Source organism: Tympanuchus pallidicinctus, unplaced genomic scaffold (genome assembly GCF_026119805.1).
Source record: "Tympanuchus pallidicinctus isolate F22 unplaced genomic scaffold, pur_lepc_1.0 scaffold10, whole genome shotgun sequence".
In the NCBI taxonomy this organism is placed as follows: Eukaryota; Metazoa; Chordata; class Aves; order Galliformes; family Phasianidae; genus Tympanuchus; species Tympanuchus pallidicinctus.
In genome coordinates, this window is record NW_026294619.1 from 2,240,273 (window position 1) to 2,260,193 (window position 19,921).

The 19,921-nt window shown below is 44.8% G+C and overlaps 1 protein-coding gene across 2 annotated transcripts in view; it reads left to right on the forward strand.

The window, feature by feature from the left end:
- The window catches only part of ARHGAP31 (Rho GTPase activating protein 31), a 57,255-nt gene extending 39,381 nt beyond the window's left edge, over nt 1-17,874 (forward strand). Inside the window, exons 6-12 of one of the 2 annotated variants that reach the window (XM_052704792.1) lie at nt 1,525-1,670; nt 2,798-2,996; nt 4,762-4,886; nt 7,274-7,333; nt 8,152-8,778; nt 9,089-9,393; nt 10,254-17,874. In XM_052704792.1, the coding sequence (XP_052560752.1) occupies nt 1,525-1,670; nt 2,798-2,996; nt 4,762-4,886; nt 7,274-7,333; nt 8,152-8,778; nt 9,089-9,393; nt 10,254-12,716 (3,925 nt within the window). In that variant the 3' untranslated portion in view covers nt 12,717-17,874. The remainder of the gene's footprint in view (nt 1-1,524; nt 1,671-2,797; nt 2,997-4,761; nt 4,887-7,273; nt 7,334-8,151; nt 8,779-9,088; nt 9,394-10,253) is intronic. The other variant, XM_052704802.1, reaches the window with a different exon arrangement.
- The last annotated feature ends 2,047 nt before the right edge of the window (nt 17,875-19,921 follow it).

The window sequence follows — 19,921 nt, forward strand, 5'->3', positions numbered from 1 at the left end:
AAATGAAAAAGCAGGAAAGAAACAGAACAACTAAAGGGAACATCAGAGCAAAACAAGTAGCTTTTAAAAAGAGAAAGAGTTCTTTCAGGTTGAATAATCTGAGGTTTTACTGCCAGCATCCAAGGAAAGTTGTGGTTTTGCTTTTTGCAAAAATAAAGCTGTTATTTGTAAGTTGAGTACACTGATTTAAAAATGAGGAGTTAGCTCATCACTGTGGAACGGAAATGACATTTCCGATGGTGCCAGTACTTCTGCAGTGCTGTGGTGTGAGACATCAGTGCTTGGAAGACAGGCAGACAGAGCAACCATATCAAAGTCCTGTGTCCAGCACTGCTTGAGTATAAGTGAAATAAGGTTGGTAGGCATAACTGGCAGCTAGCAGTGCATTGCAAGACCACCAGATAGTTTTTGTTTGCCTTGCCTGGCACTCTGGAAAGAGGCCCAGATGAGACGCAGGCAGATGTTTGGCTGATATGCTGTAGAGCTGAGAAAAACAAGAAAATGTATTACCTGAAAAATTGATATTGAAATATTTTGTATCTTGGTGAAGTTGCCCTCTCCATTCATCCCCAACCCATGTGTTCAGAGGACAGAGCTATGCAGGATGAGTCCAGGACTGCTGCAGGGCAAGTAGAAGGGACGCTGCAAGAGTTACAGGCAAATCACAAAAAAGACAGAGCAGCTTCTGAAAAGGAATCAGATGTTGACTCTACTGAACATCAAAAAGTGAGAACATCATAACTGAGATGTTTTCATTCCAGCATCTGTCCTTGTCAAAAATCTGGTCTGTTTCCTTCTGCAATCTATTTTAAGTGCAAATCTTAAGGAGGATAAGAAAGGGGAAAGCAATGCAACTGCAGTTTCCTTACATGGTTATCCTATTGGCAATGCCCCAAGCTATTATCTAACACACCACTCATTAACTTTACAAAGGATCCATTGCCCAGTGATTATTTCTTCAGCAGCACTTTGGCATGTCAAGATAAGGAATGTTTCTTTGCTGAGAGCAAGAATGAGAGTGTGAGAGTGCAGGGGGCAGTGAAGAGCCTATTGGGACACGTAGCAGAGTATTGTCAAAACTTACATGGGGTTGACATGAGCAAGCTTCTGAGAGATTTCACTCAAGTCTTCCTTGGAAAGATGATTGAAGCATTGCATAAGGGGTCAGGAAGTAGTGCTTGAAGGTTCCTGTGTTATTTTTCAGACTCATCTTTGAACGTGGTAAAAGAGAACCAAAGTTGGGAGAAAGAGAGCAGTTTGAAAATCAGTTTTGTCTTCTATTGAAAGACAGAAAGGAAAAATAGCATGGGGCGGAAAGAAAATAACAGAAATGAGAGGGAAAATGGAAAAGGATTTTGAACAGAGTGAAAAGGCAGAGAGAAGAGCCTGGTGAGGAAAGGAAGGATGCAGCAAGAGCAAGAAAAACATCCTTGTTCCAAGTCTTGCAGGCAGAAAGCCAGTGTCTCCTTCTCAGAGGTCACATGTGGTAATGCTGGCTACTAGTATACCTCTTTCTCTATGCAGGTCAAAGGAGATAGAGGCTGTTGGCTGCAATGGGGATGCAGCTTTCCTGGAAGTGCGAGTCCAGCAGTTGGTGATAGAGTTCATTCTGAACCACGTGGATCAGATCTTCAGCAACAACAGAAAAGCCAGCTCTGCTGAGAGCATTGGTAACCACCTCCTTGCACCATCCCACATATCACTTGCCCTGTTTTCCAGCTCTAACTGTATCTACTGTACACTAGTATTTCAAAATCATCAAGGTTACCATGCTCATACACTCTCCTGAACAAACCTTCATCCCAGATCCTCACTATTCCAGTCCTCCTCACCCCATTTCCAGCTTTTCATTTTTAGAACTAGCTTCTTTCAGTGTGCTCCTTGATTGCCCCATAGCTCATATTTTGCATGATCCCACCTGGTTTAACCCTTTCTGCAAAAGGAAGACTGACTAGCTTCTTAATCTGGGCCCAGATTTTCTCTCTAAGACCATCAGCCATACTTTCAATAACATAGAAGGCAAGGAATGAGGGACTGTGTCCTTACTGCGGCCAGCAGTACAGCAAAACACCATTTAGCGAATTCTAAGGCTTCTGGGTGTACTGCAGGTTCTCTCCATAGCCATGAAATGCATTATATCAGGGGGAAGTTCTTTACAGAGAGAGTGGTGAGGTGCTGGAACAGGCTGCCCAGAGAGGCTGTGGATGCCCCGTCCCTGGAGGTGTTCAAGGCCAGGTTGGATGGAGCCCTGGGCAGCCTGGTCTGGTATTAAATGGGGAGGCTGGTGGCCCTGCCTGTGGCAGAGGGGTTGCAGATTCATGATCCTTGAGGCCCCTTCCAATCCTGGCCATTCTGTGATTCTGCAATTCTGCAACAGAAAGGTATAGTAGTGCTGGGTTTTAGAACAGCCCCCTTTCCTAGAGCAAGACAAGGAGGAAGATGTGGAAGTGAGGAAGAATTAGTCACCAGGCATGGACTGGAGACTCAACTGCTCCAAAATCTTGGGGAGAAGGAGAGAGGGGAACCTGGTGCTTCTCAGGGACGCTTCTTTCTCACCAAAATATCTGCAGCATATGTGTAACACAGCCTTTGACTGACAAGTGTGGCCCTGCTGGTAATGCACTCGATGAATAAGGTTGCTAGGGAGATAGAAGGCTTATCTGACAAAAGCCTCTCTCTCTGCACGTGCCTCTCCTTTCCCCTCTCCAGAGGAGCTGTCCCAGTGAAATAAAGACATGGAGCTCTTGCTCTCATCTCTTCTCACCCCACAGCTGGAATGTACTTTTTTTCTTTACAGAGAATGCACCAGTTGTGAAAAATCTGACTCACCCATCCACCTCCCTGCCAATGAAGCTGGTGAGCCTGGAAGAAGCACAGGCTCGGAGTTTGTCAGCCTCCCACCCTGCCCGGAAGGAGAGGAGAGAGAACAGCTTGCCTGAGATTGTCCCTGTAACAGGGTCCTTCTTCCACACAGTTGTTGACCTCCCTGACAGCAAGTAAGTGCTAAGAGGGATGTAAAGTGTGAACAAAAAGAGCAGGTTCCCAAGCATGATTAGGAATGAAACTTCTCTTAGAGTGACAGCCCCACACCTGCACACATGAATGGAGAGGAAATTGCATACCCTTCTCAAGTGGCAGAGTTGACAAGCATTTCAACTGCTGGGTTCGTAGCTTCACTAGTCCACCTCCCTCCACGAGGGCAGAGCCTCCTGGAGGAGGAATTAATTTCTATGCGTCCTCACGTGAGCACAAGGTTTGGCTAAAAGTGGGCTGGGCATGAAGCAGGCCAGGACACTGCTCTGCCACGAGTTCCACCTGCTGGTGGCTGGTTCATAGCACTCTAGGTGGCGCTGACCTGTGTAGCTTCATTCTTCTCTGCATTCCTCTGCACTCATGGCCAAGAAACAAGAAAAAAATTCTCTTCTAGCCCTAGGAGATATTTACACAGTGGCATAAATACTGAGAAGAGTCCCATTTCAGCTGATGTTGCTGCAGTTGTTGGTACTGCTGCCCAACCTAATTATTTATCTATTGGTCTATCTATCAGTTGATATATGGCTACTCAGCTGCCTCATTCTGAGAGATTATAGCCCCTGCAGCAGGAGACTCATTAATCTACTGACCCATAAAGCACTGTAGCAAAAATATTTCTTCACACTTGATATATTACAGGAAAAATGAGCTATCTAAGAGAATACAGGCTAAGAGGATAACCAATTTAAGACAAAAGGGTGTATTGGCCCTTTACAGCGTGTTTTCTTTTCTCACTTAAAGAGAACAGTCCTATATTAATTGTCTTTGTAGGACTGATTTGTGCTCTTCTGAGTATTGTAGTGAAAGAAAAGCAGAACTGTGGAGGTAGAAAACTCGTTTTGGGGAGCAAGTCAGACAGGTAAAATGATTCTTGCTCTTGAAGATTGAAAGGATAGGAATCAGGATAGGAAAAGAGGAATCAGGATAGGAAAAGAGGAATCAGGATAGGTTTGTGAAGGAACTAACAGCTGAACTAAACAATATTCACAGCAGAAAACTGGCTTCGGGAACAGCAGCTTCTTTCGTTTTAAAACTGGGATTTCCAAGGAGACACAGGAACTGGCATTCCACTTCATCTGACGTTTACAAGAAATTGATTTAATTCCCTTAAGCTTTCTCATTTCAGTTATTACATTATACCAGCATATGATCAACACATGATTAGATTCAGATTGACTTGACAAGCATTAATAGCCACTTGTATTATGGGATCCTTTTATTTTTGCAAATCCATAAAAGCTATAACTCACAAGGACTTTAAAGGATAGCTCTGTGCACCACAGAATAGTACATGTTCTGTGAGTTCTAGCTGGAATTTATCTTGCCTTCTGTCATTAAAACCTGTCTAAAAGACAATTTTTCTTTACTGTGTTTCAAGACACTTATAGCCTTGGAAACCTCTCCTTTCTGGAGACAGGCGTGGTTCATCACTCAGTCAATCACTCTGTAGAATGATGCCAGAGCCACCTCTGTGAAGACTTGGCTTAGGTATCTTTCTGTCCATGACACAGTTAAATCAGCAATACAGAGAAATCACATGCAGAAAAGGGAGAATTATTTATGTAGCTATCTATGCTTTGCATGCACTAGAATTAAAAGAGGTGAGAGGAAAAGAGGGGCAGCATTGAGTAAAGCGAGCTCAGGGGCTTTTATGGGATACTAAAAAGATAAAAGTCTCTGAGGTTAGGTAATTTCTTGAGCAGGTTTTTTTTTTTTTTCTTTTTCCAGGAGAAAATTATCTACCAAGTCCAAGAAATGGAAGTCGATATTTAACTTGGGCCGTTCTGGCTCAGAATCAAAGTCTAAGCTGAGTCGAAACGGGAGTGTCTTTGTAAGGGCACAGAAGTTATCTGGTAAGAACACAGTACTCAGTTCACTCTTTCTCTCCACAGCTTCTCTCTTGGCACTGATAGCAAGGGGAAACCTGTACCCACATGACACTAATGCCATTAGGCTGCAGTCTAATGGAGTCATGTTTTTTTCCTTGTTTCATGGACGTCTTATTTTTGCATGATGGCAAGAAGCACCCTAAAGGATGATATGCCTGGCAGCTACAGCAAATATTCCATCTTGGTATGTGATAAACAGGCTCCCATTGCCCAGCTGTCAAGCCGAGGGGCTAAGAAGTGCTATGCGGTATATTGGGTTGGAATTAGCCCTCTCCAACCCAGCCAAACCCATACATTCCCTACACAGCACTGATGAATAGTTGTCCTTCCAGACTGTCCATCCACCAAAAGGCACTAAATAACCAACTGTCTTCAGTGCCTTCATGAAAAATAAAGGACTTTCTATGCGTCCTGTATCTCTGTACTTTGAGTGAATGGATTACTTTTGTAGCATTGACAAGGGAGAAGATGTCTTTCCTCCTGGCTGCAATCCCAAGTTCTAACCCCTCCTGAGCTTCAGTATCTTAAGTGCTGTGCTTCCTAGAAAATTACCTGGGAGTGTAAATTCTAAGCATTCAGAAATGATGACTCAAGTTCTAAAAACCGTGCAGATAACTTTAAAATAATTATTATTTTTGAAAGAAATCATAGCTTATTTCTACCTAATTTTATAAAGAAGTGTTTTGGGCACATATCTCTTAGTTTTTGTGTTGGTTCTTTTTTTTAACTATCCTCAAAATTGGGAATTTACTTATTATAAGGAAGATGAAGGTGTGAATTTTTGCATAATCTCATGGATCCAGGAGCTGGTGTTTAGAGGAATGCTACCAAACACTGCAAGACTTACAATAGTTAATGTTGACAACGTTACCTACCATCATATATAAGTGAGGCAGTCCTCAGATCAAATACAAGTGTGAAGCCAAATTCTGGATCCAGTCTTTTTTTGGATCCCTGCCTTCTCTCTGTTTTGCATGTACAGATGGCCTCACATAGGGTGCCCACTGCAGACCTTGAAATAGCTCTCCATCCTATTTTGATCATGGGATCACTTTCTCACTTTGATAAGGAATACTCTGTCCCAAAATAGCGCTAACTCAAGGATGCCCAGGAATGTTTGGAGCCCAGTGATTTTGGGGGCTGAGCCTTTTTTCAAGCACGAGACTGAATGACAGGAGGCTGTATATTTTCACCAGCAGTTGCACAGAAATGCTGAAGCATGTAGAGATTTAGGCACAGCAGTAGTGCAATAAAGCAACGCTATAGTGCTGCCATGTTGTATTTTTATGCACTCTCTGCTTACAGCATAATGTGGGGGAAACACATGAACTTGCTGTTGAAACTCAGCACATGCTTTCCCACACTTTGTGTCTATACACAAGTCACATAAAATGTGAGCTCTGCTGTTTGAATTCTGTTCCTCTGGGAATGCAGCGCCAATGCTCAAGACATCGTGCCATATGAATGAGAAAGGTAGCCAGGATTCCATACAAATGGGAAAGGTAGCTGGAGTTTCTCCTCTGCTCATGTGAAAGTGAGTCCCAGAAGCCTTAATTAAATAAACAAATGAAGTCCACTAAGCCCTCTCACTTTCTCCCTTACCTACTTTGTGCACTATTGTAAATAGCAAAGTTTGCTCCCAGATGTTTTCCAGAGCTCCATACTTCCTTTTTGGGTTGCCAGAAACTTGCTGTTCTTGCCAGCTACTTTCCCCTCCATCTCCCCTTTCAGAGCAGTAGCAATCACACATCTCTGAAACCTGTCAGGAACAGATGTGTAGAGCGTTTGGTGACAAATGGCAGATCATTTCTGGATAAGTAAGTCCAGTGAGAATGACCAAGGAATAAGTTTCTTAAGGCTCTCATGAATTTCCTTCAGTGCTTACCAAAGGCTGGGTATGCTCATGCCAACAAGAGTCGGAGTGGAACACAAAAATAACTGAACATGTACTATGAGGAATGAGAGGTGGGAAGGCATTTATGCCAGTTGAGTTAAAAAGTCCCACAGGCAATAGTGTGGTGTGACTGGGGAGGGCAATGGTGCATGTTGGCTTTGGGGATGTCAAACTGCTACACAGTGGAGATGATGTTGACTGGCTGGGTTAAGCACAGCTCTCCATATGCCTGGCAGGTGCAAGGCTGTTGTTAGCACTAGCAGATCCCCAGCTGTGTGGACAAGTGTTGCGGGTAGTAAACCGCATGGTGTACACACAGAGGGGGAATGCTTGGAAATGGAAAATAACTTTGATGTCTGTCTGGCATGCCCGTCTATATGCAGCCTTTGTTCTTTATGGGCTGGAGCCTGCAAAGCCGTGGGATCTGAAGCCTGTTTCTAAAACTCATTTTCCACAGAAAAAGCAACTATTCGTCCTGCGAAGAGCATGGACTCACTTTGTTCCCTGCCTGTGGAAGGTGAGACATCCACAGTCTATGCTGTAAGGGTGAAGGGTGGCACCTCTGCACTCAGCTCTCTCTCCTCGCCTGCATGTGGTCTGTCTTTCCTTATTTCACTGTGCTGTGTATCTTTATGTGCTCATGCTGCTGACATGTGCTCACCCTTCTGTGCATGTATTTTTAACCTTCAACTGTGCACCTGACAGTTATCACTGTACCTAACTATGTCTCTACTAGAACTGAGATTGCCTTGATTTTGTTTGTTTTGGTGGACACAAAGTTCCCATTTATAAGGAAAAATAAATATACAGGAATTTAAAATGCTTGTAACAAACCAATGGAGCTCTGAGCTGTGATCTCTGTGGGCAATGCATGCTAGCTGTAGAGTTGGATGCATTTTATTGAAAGGTGCCTCTAATAAAAATCCTAGAAGATTTCCAGAGGCCGGCATCCTATTCAGTCCTACCTGCTCAGTGTGAAGGAGGCCACATGTCTGGAGCCTGGAAGTTGTTTGGTGTCTTTGATCCCTCATCCCTCTCATCTCTCTAGGGATATGTGGATGCTCATGATTCATAGAATCATAGAATCGTAGAATCATAGAATCATAGAATCATAGAAACATAGAATCATAGAACAGCTCAGGTTGGAAAAGACCATCAAGTCCAACTGCAACCCAACCATTCTACCCTACCTCTAGCAACCCTCCACTAAATCATGTCCCTGAGCAACACGTGAAGGGCAGAACCCATTCCTGGAGGGTTGAAGGGGGGCTTCTCTCAGAGAAAGACTGATGCTAGTTGTTTGTTTCCCACTGACTGCCTCATATCCTCCTCTAGGGGAGGATGACAAGAGCAGATTCAAACGGACAGTGACTACTGGAGGGTTTTTTGTCCCGGTGATGAAAATTCGGACGGGAGGCACAGGCAGCTCATATGACCTCAGCAAGGAGAACGAGTGGGAGCGGGAAGGATCTGCCATGGGAGCCAAGGGAAACTCAGAGCTGAGTGGGGTAAAAGCTCCCTGCCGGACATCGCAGGCCAAGTGCCCCCCCGAGCAGCTGAAAGTCTTCCGGGCAGCAGAAGATGCTGAAAACGAGCAGACTTCCCCCAAAGGTGGCCGCATGTTCTACACCTCCGAAACAGCTGCCAAATCAGGGTTTCCCAGCAGTCTCTTTCCCCTGGAGGCCTCCCCTCGGCACCAGAGGAAAGCGCTGAACATCTCAGAGCCCTTCGCTGTCTCTGTCCCACTTCGGGTGTCTGCAGTTATCAGCACCAACAGCACCCCATGCCGCCTACCCACCCGGGACAAGCCTTCCCTCTCCAGCCTCGAAGAGCTGACTTCCCTGGTGCCCGAGAGCCCCAGCCCCTCTACATTGGAAGGTGGAGTCCACATGAAGATGGAGCAGGCCGCAGAGAGGAAGGAAAAGTCACCTGGGCCTCTTCTGCCAATGGCAGCATCCAGAGGTAAAAGTGTGTGGGGTAGTGGAGCTAAAGCTTGGCTGTGGTGACACTCACCCTGCTCTCATGGCAGGGAAGAAACTAAGCTGTGCCAGGACAGGCATAAGTAGTCACAGATTGACTTGGCTCCTGGTGAAGTACTGGGGCTGGGTAGGTCGTTGTCCTCACAGCACCACCCTGTTCTGCCTGGAGGGATCTCTTCAGTTCTGTTTGTTCTTCTTGGGTCACAAGAGCACCGCTTTGTTTCAGGGAGAGCTGCCAGATGCACGCTTTTTGCCACAAGTAGTAACAAAGTTCATTTGTGTTTCTGATCCAGGTTCTCTCTCTGAGGAACCGGTAGTCGCCAGAAAACCTGAGACCTTAGAAACTGTACAGCCAGCAGCAGAAAATCAGGAGATGTTACATGGGCAGAGCAGCAGCACAAACAGCCTCCAGCAATCCTCAGAGCATTGTCCTACTGTGGAGCAAGCACCAGCCTCAGACATTCATACGGGACCGCTCCCTGCAGTTAAGACAGAGCAAGAGAGGCTCGAGATGAAGACCATCTCCCCAGAAGGCAGCTACAGCCAGCAGGAAATCCAGAAGGCTAAGCAAGAGGAAGGGTCATGCGTAAAGGATGTGGTAAGGAAGAAGTCATAAGAAAAAAGTTGGGGAAAAATGTCATTGTGGTGACTGGGAGGCTGTTCATAGTTTCACTGTGTGCCCGTAGTCATGAAAACTTGGTCTGTGATCTACGCTAAGCAGAGTCAAGAATTGACCTTGCATTGATTTCACTTCTGTCCATTAAAGCACTTGGTGATTTATCTTTGCAGCTACCTACTGTCTGCTCTTTATTTTCCCTTCCTGTAACTATGACTGCAGTCAGTACAATCTGTCAGCTGTGAGACTCTCCAGATGTGAGACTGTCCAGGTGTCTGATACTTTTGACCCAAGGTCTCTGAACTCTTCTTCTATTTTTGCTGTTCTATTTTACTGTCCCGTACAGCTTGAAAATTTCTTTTTTTATTTCATTTTCTGGACACACTTTTCCCCCCCTCACTTCCTCTGTATTTCTACCAGACCTTTTTCATCAGATTTCTTACAGTGGTACTCATTGCAGGACATCTATTTAAAGATCTGTTGGCATATATTCTTAAACAGATTATACATTCCAGTGTGATTTGGGAATGTAGAACCCCTGGCAAGGCTAAGTGAGCACTGAATGGGAAGAGCTGAGAAATAGGCTGAGATATTCCAGTTCCTCATTCACCTCACTTTTTCAGTTCATCTTCTCAGGCCTCATTCTGGCCTCATCTCAGATCTTCTCCATAAACCTACTTGTTTATAAATGTATTTCCTTCACTGGGTTGATTACTGTATGTGTAACCATGAACATGCTTATCCAGGAGCCTGTCTTTTCTAAGTGACTGTATGAGGAAAATTGAGGAGTATTTGCAGTAAGTTGTGAACTGCCAGGTCATGGCATTTCTTCTGTTTTTCAGACTGAGGAGGATCCTGCAAATGCCCTTCTAGAACCACTGTGGCCAGAGATACAACATGAATTGAAAATAATCGAACCTGAAGAAGAACTCCTGCTTTTTCCAGCAGCTGACCCCAAGACAGTTCCAGTTTCTGAACCCTCTTCTTCAGTACAACCAAATAATTTTTCCTCTGGTCCAGAGCAATGTTCTACCCTGTCTGAGCAGAACTCTGCAGGCAGAACCCCACAGACCACAACTCAGGTGCCTTTATTTGGTGCCACCAACACAGAACAACCAGACAGCCACCAAAACTGCCAGTCTGAGGTGGCTGCACAGCAGAGCTGTGCTTCAGCCCTACCCAAACTGGGAACTCCCCTGACTGGCATTGCTGCTCCAAAGAACCACCACCCAGTAGTGGAAGACAGTATGAGTGAATGTGTCACTCCTCCCTTGAAATGGAATTTTCGTAGTCAACCAGAAGCTAATGAGCTTACTCCAGGAGATGAATTTTCTCTTTCCAAAGGAGCAAATTCAGAATCAGAGAAAGGAAAAGACAGCACTTGCCAGCTGCAGAAGGAAAGTGATGATCATACCAGAGTGCAGACTCAGAGTGAGATGCCTGAGATAGTGACTGCTGATGGAAGGGACACATTTTCCTCCAAGGCACTGAATGGAGCTGGAATCCAGGAGCTGAAGGAGGGCAATGCTGTCAGCAGAACTCATGATGCTGGTGACCAGGAGGACGAGGATAACTGGGCAGATAATGTGCAGAGCTTAGAGCTCGTGGAGCCGTGGGAGGATCACCAATGGGTCACAAGCCCACTCCATTCTCCAACCTTTAAGGACATTCAGAAGACAATACCAGAGTTTCAGCCACAAGATCAGAGATCAGAGGCAGGCCTTTCTCTTAGACCACGGTTCAGTCGCAGCCTCTCTCTGGATAGTAAAGATACAGTGATGAGTTTGTGGACTATCCCATTCTCTTTCATAGATGCCCCTGAACAGCAGCAACCTTGCAGTGACATTTTGCCACTGGCTCACGAACTGCCCAAAAAGTCCAGCTCTCCAACTAGCATGGGCAAAGCTAAGCAAGATGAGAGTAGTATGTGTTTTCCAGAAGAACCTCTGAAAACTGATGAACTGAGGTATCCCATCAGCAGGGAGGAAACACCAGCTAAGCAAGAAGAACCCTCCAGACTCCCTCTTCCAGAGCCAGAGAGAAAAAAAATGGATGTAAGCAAGGAAAACCCTTGGAGGTCAAAGTTTGAGCCGTCTTTACCATACCAAAATGCCCCCGACAGTTCTTTACAGGCAAAGATCACAAAGGAGGAGTCATCCATGTCTCGGGACATTGCCCTGGCAGAAGACAGTGTTACCAAAGTGTGCTCTGCCACTGAGTCACTTCAGAGTAATAAAGATGAAGAAACACCTCGTAAAGTGAAAACTAGGCCGTCATCCCTCAACTTGGATTCACTCGTTCCAGCTCCAGACTTCTTAACATTTGAGAGCCTGGCCATGCCTTCTGCCACTGGGAGCTTCCTGTATGGGCAGAAGGAAGTGAAAAGCAGTGATTCAGTCCCATCTCTGTCAACCACCTGCCCTGCTGGCAGTAAAGGCATTTCCTGGCGCTCCCCGTTCAGTGCCCATGTAGATCTAGATTTAGATTACCTGGCAGTGGCCCACGCCACCACTGGCCGTCGTAACTCTGCCCCCGTCAGTGTGTCAGCAGTCAGGACCTCCTTCATGATTAAGATGTGCCAGGCAAGAGCTGTGCCTGTGATACCACCCAAGATTCAGTACACCCAGATCCCCCAGCCCTTGCAGGCTCAAAATTCTGCTCCACAAGTGGAAAAGAAAGAAACAGAAGCCAAGCAGGCTGGCAGGCAGACTCAACGAGTGGCATGGGGCCATCTGGAGCCCCCCAAGAGCCCACTGACAGAGAAGAAAGCCAAAGCAGAAAAAGAAAACAGTGACCCAGCTCAAAAAGACTCAGTGTGCCCTTGGCACAGCAGCCTTGGCTCTTCATTGGAGTCGTCTCAGCCCAGCCATAACCCTAGCCTGGATGCCCCTGTTCTGCGCCGAAAGCGTACTTCTGAGGGGGAGACAGGTGGAGATAACCCCCAGTCTTCAAAGATGGAGAGGCCATCAGGGTTCTCCAAGCCTTCCTATAGATCTAGGCCTGGGAGGCCCCAGAGTTTGATTCTCTTCAGTCCCCCTTTCCCCATTATGGACCACCCCTCCTCTTCAGCAGACTCCAGGGTGTTGTTATCACCCATAAGAAGCCCTACTCAGACCTCCTCTTCGAGTTCCATTTGTGGTGATCTGTCTGAAACTTCGCGGACCACACCTGAGGGAGTGATGCTGAGGAACAAAATGACCATCCCCAAGAATGGCCAGAGACTGGAGACTTCTACCAGCTGCTTTTACCAGCCACAGAGGCGCTCTGTGATTCTGGATGGACGAAGTGGGAGGCAGATTGAATAGTAACTGCTTCCCTAGCTCCTTTTCCATGGTGGATGGGATGGGAGTGTCCACACCAAGACCAACTCTGTTTCCTTTTTGCTGTTGTTATTACTGTGTTGTGCAAAAAGAACCCAATCTTTACCATTTCCTGCAAAGTATCTTGTTATGGAGGGTCAGTCTTTTTGTCTTGCTTTTCCTTCCCTTACTTGTCCCTTTCTGGTCCCTCACCGTCTAACTTTTTTTTGTAAGCAATTCCGAAGATATATTCTTGTTGTCTAACAAGCCCTGTGGAAGCCTTATCCTCTCTACAGAAAACAAAGGAAAAATAAATCTTGGAATAACTACAGCATGGGGCTAGGGAGGGACACTGTTCTAAAGCATTGCATCTCTGGATGTAGATAAGGTGAGGAGGTAAGTTCAAATGTTTGGAACCTCCTTCTGTCTTTTCCTCACAGCCAGTGAATGGCCATGTCTATCTATCTATCTCTGCTGTATTCTTTGGACAGTGTAAGTCAATACTGTAGGAAGCAGAATAGCTGAAGCAGAAGGGGAAGCTGGCATCAGCAAGACACAAAAGGTGTAAGACACCCAGGGATGTTCCAGTAGCAAACATGCAACCCAAAGGTGCTGCCTCCAATGCTTCTGTTGCATTAAAAATGTGCTCTTTCTTGCACGTGCAAGGTGTGAAATGAAAGCTGAACAGGAAACGCCTAGTTGTTCTTTGAATTTTCCAAGTCATGGTTGTGAGATTTGTTGTACTCACCCACACCTTCCTTTGATAGGCTGAGGAGTGAGTGTCCAGCGAATGAGACTTCTCAGACTGGTATCAATGGAAGTGAAAATATGGTCATAATGTAGGCCAGTATCAATTATTTTTGTCATTGCTTAGAGCCAGATGACTGCTCGGCAAATATATCCAGCTATGCTCCACACAGCAGAGGAAAGCAAGAGGATCTTCTGAACTGCGTGTCCTTGGGCTATTGCCCTCTTGTGTCCTGACTGACATAATCCTTGACCCTTGGTCTTTCATTGCCACTGTGTGGCATGTCCCCAGGTGCTTCTTCCTCATTCAGACTCCTTGTCCTTACCATTTTACACTGTTTCTATGAGAGCAAGGCTGGTTTTCACCTCCCTGCTCCTCAGTGCTTTCAAATTGATTGAGGGTATGATAAAGAGGATGATTTGTGGGGCTGCAGAACAGATCACGAGCAATATTCTGAGGGATGCATTTGAAGTGAATTAAGCTCTCTCCTAAAGGCCCGTTATCATTACAGGCAAATACATGTTCATATAAGCAATAGCTGCCATGGGAATAGAATTAAAGCTTCCTTTATAAAGCCTCTAACTCTAAGTTTACTGAAGGCTCATCTGTTGCCTGGTACGTGATAATGGGCAATTGCAAAGCTGGGTACAGTCTGTACTGTCTCTGCAATTTAAATGCCACTGGTGGCTATGGAGGAGATGGGAACACAGGTATTGCTGCCAGCACTGAGATTGTCCTTGTAATGGTACTTACAGGGACCATCATTCATGGAGGTATCTGAGTTTGTACATCCTCCATTGTGTATTATGGGCTATTGTCTGAAAGGTATCTGAGCAGCTGGTAGGAAATACTATTAGCCGCCACAATGAGTTTCAGTCAGAATTTCCCAGTGGATGTATATTTAGGGCTTTTTCCCTAAAATACTGGCATTTAAAAATTGTTAGCAAACTCAGCCCATGAGATCTTGGTCTGTCCTGAATGTGTCACTTAATTAGCGTCATTGTGGCTAAAGGGCCCAAAGTCTGTATCGTGCTTTGTCTGCACACTTTGATTGCTAAAGGAGAGAGATGCCAGGGTGCTTTTGAGAAGCTTTGGCATACAGATGCAGGGAATACATCTTCAGCAGGATTTTATCTTGCCAGATACAGAGGGAGAGTGAAAAAACAAGAGGGCTTTTCCCTGTCACAAGTTGCTGTATTTGATCCTCCCCATTGCACTCCTCACTTATGTGTAATGCAATACGAAAAGAAACAGAGGAGAGAGCTAAGCCTGTGCTGTCAGTTTTATTGAGGAAGAATATTAATTCAGAAAAGAACCTAGAGTTCTTTGGGTCCATGTTGTCTCACAGATGCCAGCCTATGCTTTACCTGGGCAAGCTGTGGATGGCAGATCCAGCACATGCAGCTTCATAATGATCATATTATCTTCCTCCCAGGCCATAAAATGCCTGTGCTGCCTGCCATTAAAACCAGGGACTGCCAATCCTCCGTGTTGCTCATAGTACTGCTCTGTGCTGCATTTACATGCACCCAAGTGCCTTTCTTGTTGCCTTATGGGAAAACTTTTAAGCACCACGTGAATGTTAAATGTGAATGACTTGGGAAGGTGTGATACGATGTATTGTGGTAAGGTTTTCCAGAAAGTAAAAGTAACGGAAATGGTGCCCAGATTTTTTGGCGTCAACAAAATAGTTTACTTTAGGCAGGGATTTATATTCTCTCAGTTCCTAGAAGTTTTGACTGCCAAGGCATCTGGAATGGAGCCAGCCAAACTCATAAAATAATGTGTCAAAAGAAAAAGAAAATGTGATGAAACCTTGGCACCTTAAAACCATTCTTTCTTTTCCTTCTTGATCTCATATAAGCTGATCTATGAACAAGAAGTGAGGTCTGGCAATTTGTATATAGTACGCTCTTAACAGCATTCCAGTAAGTAATAGTATTTTTGGCATAACTGGGGAAGTTTCTGCAAGAGAAAATTACTGGAAAATTATATGTAATATTAAAGATCAGCCGCAAATGAGATCTGTATCCAGACTGTACTTTTAAAAGGTGTTTCAGAATTTGAGCTCAGATTCAGGTCCTGGGTTTTCATTAAGCATGGATTCTGTAAGAGATTTTCATTATGTAGCTACGTACAGTTTACTCTGTTAACAACTTCAACTCCAGCCTTCAGCTGATATATCAGACTTTCAAGATCCTAGCCAAGCGGGGGTGTAATGCAGGCACATCACGATAGCTTTATGGCCACAAGTAGGCTTGTATCAAGGGCTGAAATAAAGCCCTTGCAGACCCTATGGAATTGGGAGCACTTGTTTTGTTGCACAGGTGTCACCATCCACAGCTGTAGACTCAACTTCTGCAGATTTTCCAACACTTGGAAGTGGATCTCTATTGACACCACACCTGAAGTCAGCTTCAAGAACCAGGGCTTGGTAGTTGGACAGAGCCAAAAACCTGAAGCTATCGACCAATGAGTAATACTGACTGCGGTTGGATCTTCACAAGAGCCCGCTTTAGTGAGCCACTCCTGAGATCATCCCCAGGGTCAGACCTGATGTCATCTTCACATCAGGGCCACTAGGTTGTCCTCTGCAACCCTGCAGTATCAGATTGAACCTGAGACTGGAAGCTCTTCTGAAGTTCAGGGTTTTGCAGTTGTACATTGCGGGTACCAAATTCCTGTCCTCCATCACGACTCTTTAAATACAAGGTTTTAAGGAAAGATTTTATTATTAGTTTTTAATCGATCCTTGGTTTTGTTTGCTTGATTTTCTGTGAAGCATTGAGAGTGATAGAGCTGTGTAATGGGATACGGGCCTCGCCCCATAGTTGAAGTTTTGTGTGAGAGCTCAGTTGATTGTTCTTGGCACTGTGGAAACAACCTTCCTAGGAAGATGGTCACATCATCTGCAGGTTTGCAAGGATTATTTCAGAGGCCCAGGAACATTGAATTTCCTGTGAAGAGTTTGAAGACTCGCTAAGTCTGCAGATGGACTGATTTGAATCATGGTGTGATATCACAAGCTTTTGTGGACTTCTACCAGTGGGAGATGAGAAGTGGCTAAATTTCCCTTATTCTTCCCGTGTTTTGCGCAGCTTCTGTTAAGTTCAGGCGTGAAATGGTTGGGTGAGCAAAGCTTGGAATTGCCTAATGGAAAAGAGGGTCATGGATGGTGTTAGTCCATGTGGGAGCTGCCTTATTCAGGCGAGGGTAAACAGAAATGAGGTTTATCTTATAAACCATATTGCTCTGGGGCTGCCCATCCTATGCTATCACTTCTGAAAGACCGAGGCACTTCTTTTTTCACCCTTAGAGCTTCAGAGGAACTTAGATCTGCAGTAGAGGGCATTTATAAAGCCCTGCAACATTTTCCCTCACCCAGAGTCCAAAAGGTGCAATCAAAGTCTTTTTTCTTTATGAATTCTGAAATGCCTGTAATGGTGAATATTGTGTTAAATTTATATATATATAAGAATATTATATATAAATATATTAAAAAGGAAATGTAATTAAAATGAAGGAATTGTCTAAAAAGAATCCTACACATCTGTGAAACTTGGGCTGATGCATGAAACTATTTTGTTTTGCAACTTTTCTAGCACTGAAAGCGTGAGACCAACTGGCTTTCTGCCCTTAGAGAAGCTAATTAATTCTGTCTAGTCTGTGGTGGGTAGAAGGTCTGAATCTGCCTTCCTCAGTGGGATCATATCCTGGGAGAGGAGGGTTGAAATCATGGGAGACGAGAGTGCAAAGACTGCCTCAGCTTTCAATGACAAGCTTCTCCCCAGTCCTTGGCAACACACCCAATCTACCAGAGCACATATTCCCTTTTGGGCACGCCCAGGTTTTGCAGTTGTACTTTTTGCTTCTCTCCATCCCTAAAAAATCAAATAAAATCTCCAGGGGTGGGGGAGAAGCTGCAGCTGATCCCAATTCTGTTTAGCTTATACTTGCTCCTAAAGACTTGATGGTAACCAGTTGTGCTCCAAGAAAGGAATGGAAAGCTTGTCACCAAGTTCAACTGGAGATGGAGTGGGACTTCCACATGCTTGGAAGGAAAGCAAACGGTAGGAAGCAAAGGCTTCCTATGGGCTCCATGCAGTAGCCCAGACCTTGGATATTGCTCTTGCAGGCACTGGTCTCCTTTGAAACACTATTTGCTTCCAGGTCAAGGGAAGAATTGAAAATCAGACACTGTGAAAAAGACTGTCCCCATCCCGCTGGCTCTGGTTTTTGATTATTTCTCCTGCTAGCCCTGTTGGGTTGTAATTTTGTTAAGCTTTGTTCTCTGTGTGGACTTGTCTGCCTTTGTGTATTGCTTAAAAAAAAAAAGAGAAAAAAGGAAACATCCACAAAAAAAGATGTTTTGCCAGGTCTCAGCCATGAGATTAAACTGGAGTTTTTATAAAAACAGAGCTGTGCCCTAGTGATGTTTCAAAATATTTTGTATCTCCTGGGTTTGGTTTATGAATGCAGTGCCAATGTGTATGCTTTCCTCTGAGACAGGATTTGAACCTTTCTCTTGTTGTACGAGTGGCCAGGGCACTGAGCTGTGTTTTCCTTGGTTTGACTGGGGGGTGAATGTTAAGACCCTGATGATGCCTTTTTCTGATCAGGGGTTCTGAGAGCTGCAGCTGTTCTGTAGATCTGAAAATGAAGTGAGGTCTTGGAGACTTCTGCAGATTTGCCATTACCTGAAAAGCTTTAAAATTTCCAAGAGTATAATTCATGTTTTTATTTAGTGTTTCAGGCTGATGTTTCAGTGATGCGTAATCACGCATGCCCTCCTGTCTGCTGTCTGCAGTAACAAAGAGCCACAGAGAATAGGGGACAAAAATACTCTGGGAGCCAAAACTTACAGAGTCGACAAGGGAAGATGAACAAGAAAAGTTACCATGAAGCTTTTGATGCATCACGTATGCATTTCTGTCAATTTGTAAAGGATAAGCAAGATCTTCACAAAATTATTAAGTTTCCTGATTCTCTGGATTCTTGCAGCTTCCTCATTGATTCAGTCTCAGTGTGGAGGTGAATATTATTAGCGTGTGTTCATAATTCGACGCTAGGGGAAAAATAAGGCAGCAACAAAAAAGACAGGAGTTCCAGTGGCTGTAGTGTCAGTGAGCATATCTGCAGTTTATCCTGCTCTGTGTTCCCCCCAAAACAACAGAAGAATCGTTAGGTTTAATGAAATGCATTTTTTTTCCTATCAGCAGCTGAACTCAGGACTTGATTCCCTTTCCTACCAACTTCATGACTTCAGTTTCCCTTTAGGAAAAGTGCCTGGGTTGTGCTTCCTGCTTTCCATGGCAACTAGCACACAAAATGGAACAGAAAACCTCTGAACTCCACAACTGTTGTTGGCTCCAGCCAATTATTAGTGCTGTATGAGAAACAGTGTTTGTGTATTCATTGTGCCACAGAGCCTAGCAGTGACTTGGCAATAAGGAGGAGAATCTCAAACTGCCCCCAGCACTGCTATTGTCAAAATGAAGCAAAAGAGGCACTGTAGAACTGGTTGTGCCCGAGTCAGCGCTGTGCCCCACGTGAGTGTGCCTGACCACATGGAAGTGCTTGAACACAGTTTCAGCCAATTCCTTTTGCCTGCTTTCCCATCATTATGTGTCTGAAAGTCTGAGTCAGGACAAGCATCTGCATTGGCTGCGTTAGAAACACCAGTTGGAACATCTTAGATAATTTCAGAGAAGTCAAAACCAAGATGAAGCTAGTTCCCATACTGATTGTTAACCAGGAGACAAGATAACCCAGCACCAGAGAGAGCCATGTGCTTGTGTCTCATGCACTGCACTGTGGAAAGCTGGACATGCCTCTCCAGTATCCCACTGGTTGGAATCTGAGGTCAGCTGGCAGCAAAAGTAAGGCAAGCAGTGAGGGAAGGAAATTTATCCCAGTGGGGGAAACTTAAGTTGATCTGGCACAAGGCAGCAACAAGAACACGATGGTAATGCCCAGGATGGAGAAAGGCAGTGAGATCTTGGAGTACATTTTCTTTCTGAGCAGGATCAGTTCTTCCAAAAACTCATCTTACGTGTTTAGGCTTTAGAAATGAACAGGAGCTGTGAAGCTTGCACCTGGCTGGGTCCTGATTCCCCCAGAGGTTAGGTAGAACATGAGTGTTAAAACAAGAGCATTTGGGTCTTTCCGGAAGGAAAAAGGGTGGCTGCTTTCACATGTAGTATTTGCAAACTGCAGAGTGAGATAAGTCATATTTTGCATACCTAGTAAATTCACAGGAATTATGTCCTGTACTTTGGGTCCAGATACTTCTTAAAACCGGACCTGTTTTCTCACATCTGCTGCAGGGAGCACATATCTCTCTAGCATTCAAATCCCTTATCTGAAAAGACCAGGAAATATTTTAATTCAGTGAGAGGAAATGACTTCAAAGAAAGCTCAGTATCTGCTAAAAAATAAACCACGAGGAACAGGAACATGAGAA